Genomic DNA, 10,100 nt, shown 5'->3' with positions numbered 1-10,100 from the left:
CTCATTATGTTGGGCCACCCCTGATCTAAGGTGGCCAGTCCCGAGAGAAAGTCAGCAGGGCAGTGGTGGCCTAGATGCAGGAAGAGACAGCATCTTCTCCACTGGATGCTGCTTGGTTTGAGGTCTGGAATCACGGTTGCCATCTTGGAGTCATAAAGGGTCCACCATGGGCAAAGCCAGCCCAGTGAGTAGCTAGGGCTACTTCATGTGAGATCACAAATAGCCTCAGAACTGAAACCCAGAACTGAACCACACTTATTATAAATCTGGAAGCTTTTTATATTTGGGAGGAAATGCTGCTGGAGACAGAACCAAGGACCTCACACACGCTAGGTATGTGCTCTACCATTGAGCCCCGCCCTCCACTCTGAGCTGGAAGCTTCTTCATGGGTCCAAAGGAATGTGATACTGAGCCCATGTGAAGAGCCTGGGACAGGATCTTCATTGCTCTGCCTTTTGCTGGCTTTATTTGGGACCTTGAGAGGTTCTGGTCACCTCCTGAACTGCAGGCACCTCAACAATAAAGTGGGGGACAGTAATGGGTAATAATACCCATGCTGACCAGCACAGAGATTACGAGTCATTGCACAGAGCCAGAGGGAGCTCCAGTGGACAAATTGTAGTCAGAGCTCCTGACTACATTCTGACAAACAGACACTGGTGTGAGAATCTCACTGACAGGAGAACCAGGAGGGAAAAGCTCTTTTCTCCTGATTTCTCCTGGGAGACTCCTCATTGGATCACTGTGGAGCAATAAGAACCCACAGTTAGTCAGGCACTGGTGGCTCAAGCTTGTAATCCTAGCTACTTGGGAGGCTGAGATCAGGAGGATCACGATTCGAGGCCAGCCTGGGCAAATAGTTCATGAGACCCCCCCCCCATTTCCAAAATAAGCAAGCAAAATGGACTGGAGGTATGGCTCAAGAGGTAGAGTATCTGCTTTGCAAGCACAAAGCCCTGAGTTCAAGCCTCAGTCCCACCAAAAAAAGAAAAGAATCCTACACCTCCTGGTGCTTCTTCTGCACTATCTTGTTTTTTTATTTTTGTCTTTTTTCGGTACTGCAAAGTTGAGCGGTTTCCTGTCCCCTGGGCCTATCCACTCCCATTGTCCCCAACCAGTGTTGGGCCACAGAAGGGGAATTTGAACCCAAGGCCTATAGTTCTTCTTTTTTTCTTTTTTTGAGGTACTGGGGCTTGAACTCAAGGTCTACACCTTGAGTCACTCCACCACCCCTATTTTTGTGATGGGTTTTTTTGAGATAGGGTCTCAAGAACTATTTTCCTGGGCTGGCTTGGAACCTCGGTCCTCTTGATCTCTGCCCTGAGTAGCTAGGATTACAGGTGTGAGCCACTGGTGTCTGGCACCAAGACCCATAGTTCTTAATTCCTCTTATACTGCCTCACTGGAGTCCCTGGCCTCCTGAGAAAACTGACCCCTCGTTCACAGCACAGTTCAGGTCTGAGAGCCTGGAAGGCCCCACGTGCCTTAGTCAATGTCTGGAAACACAGCTAATCACATGTGAATGACAGATCCTTATATAAAAACGTTATTGTCGCCAGGCAAACATGGTCTCAAATTCTGAGAGACGGTCTCTTACTGACTAGTGTTTTGTTTCAGATAAGATTCCTGCCAGCCAGCCATGCAGACATCTGTTGAGAACCCGGCTGCAGGGCAGAAGTGGGTAAAACCGGTTTGAGCCATGAAGGATGCTCTCTCTAGACCTGCCGTTCATCCCTTCCCTGAAGAAGTCATGAACAACCCTCCCATTCCTTACCTGCAATGCTCTCCTTTCTCCCCCTTTAAAAGGACGTTCATCCTTTATATGGATGGGAAGCTTATCTGTGAGTTCTTGCCCACTTCTCTTTCTCTGACTAAAGAAATGTCTTTTTCACTGCACAGTCAACTCTTGGTTGTTATTGGGCCCATGACTCTGAGAGGGAAAAGAACCAGTTTGAGTCAGAACTTGGAAACACTATCAGTCAGAAGTGTTTCCCTGGGAGCACAGCCTGAGACAAGGATTCTTGCACAAGTGGTTTATTGAGGGAGGCCATCTGGAGAAACCGGTGAGAGAACCAGGAAAACAGGCTGAGCCAGGGATAAGATGGAGCCCAGAGGTGGTTCCAGAGTGTCTGGGGCGTCCTACACTTGATCCCAGAAGGAACTGGGGATGCTGTACCGTCCTGACAATCCAGCATAGAGCAGAGGGGGACAGGCAGTTTATACCTGCCATGGTATTATACTCTTCTGCTCATGGGTCACAGGTGGCCTCCAGAGGGGTGGGAGTGGGGCAAGGCAGCTCCCAGTAGCCAGGGGAATCAGTAGGAGAAGAAGGCAGATTGGAATTTTCCCCGGGGGTGGGTCCCTGGGTCAAGAGAGGACCTGGATGGGCCATCAATCCCTAACTCTGTACCCTGGCTTCATCTGACAGCATTAATGGAGCACCTAGCATGTGGGAGGCAGAGGAAACAGGAGTTATATCTGGTCTCCATCCCAGCCCAGCTGGGGGAGATGAATGAGGTTCCATTTACTGCATGGGAAAGTGCTCTAAATGGAAGCCCCAGAAAGCCCTACATAACCTGCAGGAGTGTCAGCCAGGGGAGATGTCTCCTAGGAAGTAGCCATTCCTCGCTGAGGAGCTTGGGGAGGGTCTGACCAGGAGGAAACAGCCCAGGGCCATTTCTACAGGAGGCTCCCTGAACAAGCGCAGGGGACAGGAAAGAGCAGGCCAGGCCCTGGCACCTGCAGCAACAGGAGCCCGGTGTCCCCAGCCCTGTACTCAGAAGTGTTTATGGAGCCTCTGCTTAGCTCTGAGACTGTCCTGGACACCAGAGTGCAACTGAGTCCATGGGCTCTACCTGGGGGGACCGCAGAGCCTAGTCGGGAAGAGGGACACAGGTCTAGACAACTCTGCTCCAAACACCTGTGAGGCACTTTACCTTGGGACAGAAGATTTTGGGGATTCAAGAGAGAGACATGTGGACAGAAAGAACAAAAATGCTCGTGGTGGCAGCCACTCAGGCTGAGGCTGGAAAATGCACCGGAGGGGGTAAGGCAGGGCCAGGTGGCCAATAGGGTAGCAATGGCAGGGAGCCAGTCCCACACCAAGAACCTGCCATGTCTCCCCCGCCACACATGCCTCCTAGCTGCTTTGGCTTCCTGGACTTGGCCTTCACCAAGTACCTGATTCAACCTCAGAGGAGACAGCTGTGCCTCCACTGGGAGGATCCAGGAGGCCAGAGAGGCCAAGGCTGACCCTTTCCCCAGGAGGGTTTTAATTTTTATTTACATATATGTATATTCGTTTATTTATTCAGTTGTTTATATTTATTTGGCAGTACTGGGGTTTGAACTCAGGGCTTCATATTGCTAGGCAGGCGCTCTACCACCTGAGCCACTCGGCCAGCCTCTAGGAGGATTTGCTTTTAAAGCTAGTCTGGTCCAAGTGGCTAAGTTAGATACTGAGGAGTGGGAGGGGAAAGATGGCTACAATCCTGCTAGACTTGCAGAGCTCAAGATATTCTGGAGTAGGGCAGGGGTTCTGGGGACAGAGGGGGCACACCTATCCTAACACGCAGGTTTCTGACCCTGGCAGTTGGGCCACCAGTAGTAACGCAGGTGCTTGTTGTAGCTGTCCAGGTTGCGCTTCAAACACAAGGCCACCTCCTTGTCACAGGCACACAGCTGCTGCTCACACCAGCTCCCCTTGACAGCTGTGGGTAGAGGAGAGGGGAGCTGAGTGTTTGTTCCTTCCCAAGACAGAGCTGGTGGGTTTGGGGGCCTCCGAAGGTGGTCCAGTCCCTGCTCAGCTTTGCAATTTCCCTTCCAACCATTTTGATTCTAGCTGCCAGACAGTGGGTATGACCTCTGCCTCCCTGCGTTCCCTTGCTCCTTACTCACACGTTCACTCACTGAACAATTCCTGAGCACCTACCTTGAGGCCGATCCTGGAGAGAGAGGGCTGAAGAAAGGGGATAGGTGGCAGAGGTGCGTGTTAGAGAGCCACAAAGTGGACGCAAGGAAGACACAGGGTTACAGCAGCTGTCTGAGCTGACAGCTGAAGGTCTGCTCCTTCCAGGGAAAGGTGGGGTCAGGAAGGAGTGTTCCAGGCAGGTGGAACAGAATGTGCAAGGCCTCCAGGCAGGAGGTGCCACCTGCCTCAGTTTCATTATCAGTAAGGTGGAGATTGTGACGGGAGCTGCTGGGTTGAGTGTCACCTGGTATGCGGAGACCTCAATTGACAGCATCTGCTGTGACCAGCCCTTTGGGTTCCCAGCCCCAGGACCTGCTTCCTTTCTCCATGCTGGGCACTGTGGACCCAGAGGCTGGGTGACTTGGATGCCAGCCCAGGCTCTGTCATTGGCAGCGGTATGACCTGGGAACACACTTCCCCACTCTAGTCTGGAAAGTGGGGAGGATCGGGATTTCTCTGCTTCCTTGCTGAGCTGTTGTGAGGATCAATAATGGTGAAAGGAAAAACGGCAATGCTACGGCAGCCTGTGAGATTCTCTGCTCCAACTCTCTGTGGCGGGCATTCTGCCAGGCTGTCTGTTGACCTCTGTTTAGTTCTTGTAGCAACTATGGGGTAGATTACAGATGAGGGTACTGACGTTCAGAGAGGTTAAGAACTGCACTCATGGCCACAGGGCTGGTCAGTGCAGGGCCTGGCTTCCAGATGCTGAAAGGGTGGAACCTCCTTTTGGACCTTTCCACACCCCTGCACCCCCTCTTGCACGGCCCCCGCAGCCCACGGCCCGCAGCCCACAGCTAACTGGGCATATGAGAACAGAGAGGTCAAGTAACTTACGCATTGCCTCTCAGTCTTTGAAGGCAACAAGAGCCAGAACTCTTCCTGAGCCTCCAGCTTCAACCCCGAGCCCCAATACTCACAGCACTGGATGTCCCCCTGGGAAAAGGTGTATTTGTAATTGTCAGTCGTGGGCCTGCACTGGTGAATCCTCAGGTGGGTGTAGCAGCAATCATGTTTCTGGCAGCACCTGGGGGGAGAGGACAGGAACTGGGGTAGGCAGGGCACTAGCCGTCTTCTGGCTCAGCTGCCCCACCTGTGTGCCCACTGGAAAGAGGCAAAGCCTGCAGGGCCCGGGTCTTCTTTGGGATAATGCTGACACTGGTGAGTCTTTCCATGTGCCATGCACCCGTGTCATCCACACATTCTCTCTTAATCCCCACTATCTCTCCATGAGGAGGTGCTGGTATTATCTCCATTTTACAGAAGAAGAAACTGAGGACCAGGATGTCAAGCCACTTGGCCAAGGTCACAGCCCTCCTCTGGCCAATTGCCAAGGTGGTTGTGAGGATCAAATAAGATATGGCAAAAAGAAGAGGGCTTTGAAAAGCCATGTGAATTGGGATTGGGGAGCAGACAGGGTACTATAGTTGGAATAAAAAGTGAGACAGTAAGAGGATCAGGCCTGCAGAGGCTCTGGGGGAGCTTCTAGGCCAACTCCAGTAGGGTTGGGATTGTACAGACATTCAGTAGAGTTCCTAGCATAGAGAAATGGATTCACTAAATGAATCATGGATGGAGAAAGAAGGAGAAAGTCCCAGGCTCCTGGGAAGGGGATTACCAGTCCGTGGCATCTTTGGGCTGGCCTCTGCCACCAAGTCTGCAGTGACAGGCATAGGGCCAGTAGTAGAGGATGGGCATCTTCCCCGTCACTTGTCGGACCATCTTGTTTAGGTTCAGGAGCCCGCCCTGGGCTGGAGTCACACCTGCCAAGCAAGCATTCCAGCAAGGAGGAAGGGGATGAGTGTCACAGAGCTGCCAGGCGCCCCAAGGTGGCACCTCTGCTGTGCTGGACCAAATAATGACAATCATCATACAGTGACAACTGCTCCTGCTTTCAAAAGTAAGGTGTTGACTGGGGGTGGGGCTCAGGGGTAGAATCCAGGGCTTAACATGTGCCAGGAACAAGATTCAATCCCCAGGACCAAAAACCAAAAGATAAAAATCTGTGTGTGATGGTCGTTGAGTGCTTACTACAGGTCTTTTGTGTGTTAATTTACCAACTCCATCTCATAAGATAAACACTATATTTTAGTTTGGGATAATTCTAGATGTACAGAAAAGTGGTAAAGATCATACTGATTGCTCCCAATTCCCCCCTTAGCCAATTTCTTCAAACGTTGTCACCTTATGTAATGATGGTGCATTTATTAAAGTCAACGTTGGTACAACAAAAACCTTTTTATTTTTTTCCCTGATAGTGCAGGGAATACCTTTTTTTTTGGCAGGGGGACTGGGGTTTGAACTCAGGTCTTCAAGCTTGCCAAAAAGGCGATCTACTTCTTAAGCCACACCTCCAGTCTGTTTTGCTCTGATTATTTTGGAAATAGGGTCTCTTGAGCTGCTTCCCCAAACTGACCTCAAACCTTTATCTGCCCAATCTCAGCCTCCCAAGTAGCTAGGAGTACAGGTGTGAGCCACCAGTGCCCAGCTGGGGATGCCATTTTTAATCTCTGTTTTACAACTTGCTCAAGGTCATAGCAGGTGGTAAATGGAGCCAGAACGGAAACGGATGCAGTCTGGTTTCATTCCCTGTGTCTGGGCATTGATTTCCCACTGGCAACAGGAGGAAGAATTTTGTCTCACTCTTCCCCCACCCCGCAGAGAAATCTGAGCATTAAAGAGCATTGTGGCTCTCCTGGGAGGTGGTGTGATTTAGAAATCAGTGAATTTCATTTCAGTCCTCATAGCTGCAGGCTGGAATCGATCATCAGGGGAACCTGTTTTATTGGGGGGGAGAAATGCATTATGTTGAGTTAGAAGAAATAAAAGCTATTAAGTCAATGAATTCAGGAAGAAGTAGGGAGAGACAGACAAGACGGGGACAGAAGTACACGTGTGTCACCCCAAGAGATGCTTCAAGAACACAGGGAGCACATGTCACATAGAGGCAAGAGTGTCAGTCTGAAGGGGCTGGGCCACCTTTGGTGGACCCTAGCTAATGTCACCAACTCTCCAGTAAGTGATGTCATAGTGAAACTTCTCAGGCACAAGAGATGAATAGTAAATGGGGTGAGCCCCACATTGGTGGAGATTGGGGTGAGGAGTGGGGTTGGGAGAGATTCGTGTGGGTGGCCCTGGGCTACAACTAGAAGTGATTGGCCTATTATGTTCCAGTGTGTCCCCTCAATGTGTGGAAGTCCATGTTGCCACTCCTGTTTGACACAGTGGCTCTGGCTGAATGGAATATTAAACAGAAGCCTTGTTAAACTTTTTATTTACTTATTTATTTATTGGGTAGTTCCAGGGTTTGCACTTGCAAAGCTGGCACTCTACCACTTGAGTCACTCCTCTAGTCAATTTGGCTTTGGTTACTTTGGAGATGGCGTCTCATGAATTGTTTGCCTGGGCTGGCCTCCAACTTCGATCCTCCTGACCTTAGCCTTCCGAGTAGCTAGGATTACAGGCATGAGCTACTGACACCTGGCCTTTCTAAGCTTTAACTGTGCCTCTGGAGTCATCTGGGATTCCATGTTAAGGAACCCTGAGGCAATCAACTGTAAATAAAGTTAATGATCTACCTTGTGCACCAATCAAAGACTTGTATTCAGAACCTCATCTTTCTTGATACTCCTCTTCCCTCTGCTCTCCCCTCCAAATATATAGCTCTTTCAATTTCAGCTCAGAAAGATCCACTAAACCCCACCTGAACGGCCCAACTCTCCCTTGCCAGGCAAGCAAGGCATTAGCTTAGATTCTGCATGCTTTGGGGTGATCTCATTACTCATCATTTTGTAGTGAGAAGAACCCAGCCTGAGAAAGTGGGCTCATACAAGACGGTGGGTGAACTGGCCTTGCTTGTAGCAATTCCTACCGTGCTGCGCCCCAGCATATGTTAGTGTGTTGAGCTATCGTTTACTCCCTGCTGCTTACTGACTCAACACTTGTTCTCCATTTCTTATTAGAGTCCTAACAGTCCTATGGGGACAGGGGAGGGGGAGATGTTGTGCCATTTAACAGATGAAGATATGGAGAAGTTGGACGGCTTGGCCAAGGTCATGGTGGGGTCCACATTTGAAAGGCAGGCTCATCTATGGAATATATTGCCTCTGTATATTCAGAGATGGATTTCTGTGGTTTCATTGCACATTTCCTAATGGTTTTCACTGTGATTCTGGAGAAATGTCCCTCTCAAGAATTTGGGAGTCTCAAGACAACATAAAATCACTTTTAAAAAATGCAACGACAAGCTTGGTGTGGTGGGCACACCTATAATCTCAGAACTCAGGAGGCTAAGGTAGAAGAATCATGAGTCTAAAGCCAGCCTGGGCTACAGAGTGAGTTCAAGACAGCAAGGGCTGTATAAAGAGACCCTGCATCAAAAATACAAAAGAAGCTGGTGGAGTGGTTTAAGTGGTAGGGCACCTGCCTAGCAAACCTGAGGCCCTAATTTCAAACACCAGCACCACCAAAAAAAAAAAAACAGGACCATTTTCCTTTCCTCAGCTGCTGCCAAAGTGCTTGGTCAGGCCCTCACTTCATCAGGTGACTAGCACCATGCCCAGAAGCCCACACCATGGCCTCCATCTCTGAGTTCACCTGCACAACGATGAGGTCACTGTCACAGAGGATAAGATCGATGCTGTCATTAAGGCCTCAGTGTGAATATTGAACTGTTTTGGCCTGGCCTGTTTGCAAAGGCCCTGGCCAATGTTAACATCGAGAGCTTCATCTGTAATGTAGGGGCTTGGGGTCCTGTTCCCACAGCAGGTGCTGTTCCAGCATGAGGTCTGCCCCCCCTCCACTGCTGCTGCCCCAGCTGAGGAAAAAGTACAAGCCAAGAAGGGAGAATCAGAGGAGTCTGACCATGACATGGGCTTTGGTCTTTTTAACTCAACCTCTTTGCAGCTTGTTCAATAAAAAGTTAGACTCTGCTTCAAAAAAAAAATACAAAGCAGGCCAGGTGTGGGTGACTCACACCTGTAATCCTAGCTACTCAGGAGGCTGAGATCAGGAGGATCGTTGTTCAAAGTCAGCCTGGGCAAATAGTTCCCAAGATCCTATGTGGAAAAAACCCATCACACACACCAAAAGGATTGGCACAGTGGCTCAAGTGGTAGAGGTAGAGAATCTGCCTAGCAAGTGTGAGGCCCGGAGTTCCAAGACCTTTCTTAAAGTCATGTATTTGGAGGTTTGTAGGGTTCTCTTTCTGTCTCTCTCTCCTTTCTTTCCTTTCTTTTTGAGACAAGGTCTTGTTATGTAGTCCAGAGGCCTCAAACTTGTGATCCCATGCCTCCACCTCTTAAATGCTGGGATTACAGGTGCGCCCTGAAGCAGCCACATTTACACATTTGTACACCTGATCTGCTAAAGACTGAATGAAAACTGGCCCCCAACCACCTCCCCACCAATGGCCAACAGAACTCTCTTCCCAGGTTCAAGGAAGATAATGAGCATGAAAGAGCTCTCAAAATAGAGCACTGTGCACAGGCAAAATTACTATTCCATCAAAGGGACAGAGTGAATGGGGGGGGGTCCCATTTCTGTAGTTTGCATCCAAAGTGCCACAGGCATCAACCTAGCAGGCTCACAGGTTCAGCATGCCTCAAGCTCAGCCACCTACAGCTCTCCAGCTGAAGTCACTATCTTGGAGCCACGGATGGAGACTGAGGGACCAGGGCTCTGGGGATCAGAGCAGCCCAGTCTAGGAAGGAGAGTGTAGAGCTTACCTGCATCCTTCCTTCTTCCCCTTGGTGTGTTCTCCCCCCACTTACCAGCCATCACCAGCATCCCACACAACAAGGCAAGCTCCATGATCCTACAGGGAACCATGCAGGCCGCTGCTGGAAGTCCCCTTCCACATGGGCGGCTCCTTATATGAGATGTGTCCTACCCAGCCTAACCCCCCTCCCCTCCCAGCTCTAGCAGAAGCTCCTCTTCTTCCTCTTTTCTGGGACTGGGAAATTGCCATTTTTTTCTTGTTTTTAATATCTAGGGTTTTAAATTTTGTTTTTTATAAAAGAATCATATATCCAAGGTAGAAGAGTTGAAAACAAAAACAACAGGCAACTTAGAATCACCTACAATGACACTAAACACCATTAACATTTTGGTGTATATCCTTCTGGTCCTCTA

The 10,100-nt window shown here is 49.8% G+C and overlaps 1 protein-coding gene across 1 annotated transcript; it reads right to left on the bottom strand.

Moving 5' to 3' along the window:
• Positions 1-2,067: 2,067 nt before the first annotated feature.
• On the bottom strand, positions 2,068-9,805 carry Pla2g2d (phospholipase A2 group IID). Its single transcript, XM_020183301.2, has 4 exons — positions 9,740-9,805; positions 5,587-5,731; positions 4,889-4,995; positions 2,068-3,711 (listed from the first exon to the last, which is right to left on the bottom strand). Exons 1-4 carry the CDS (start codon positions 9,795-9,797, stop codon positions 3,566-3,568), a joined length of 456 nt encoding a protein of 151 aa, XP_020038890.2. The 5' UTR covers positions 9,798-9,805; the 3' UTR covers positions 2,068-3,565.
• Positions 9,806-10,100: the final 295 nt, after the last annotated feature.

Source organism: Castor canadensis, chromosome 7 (assembly GCF_047511655.1).
Source record: "Castor canadensis chromosome 7, mCasCan1.hap1v2, whole genome shotgun sequence".
NCBI lineage: Eukaryota > Metazoa > Chordata > Mammalia > Rodentia > Castoridae > Castor > Castor canadensis.
The sequence above is the reverse complement of the archived record's forward strand: the minus strand, read 5'-3'. Positions and strand labels throughout refer to the sequence as shown.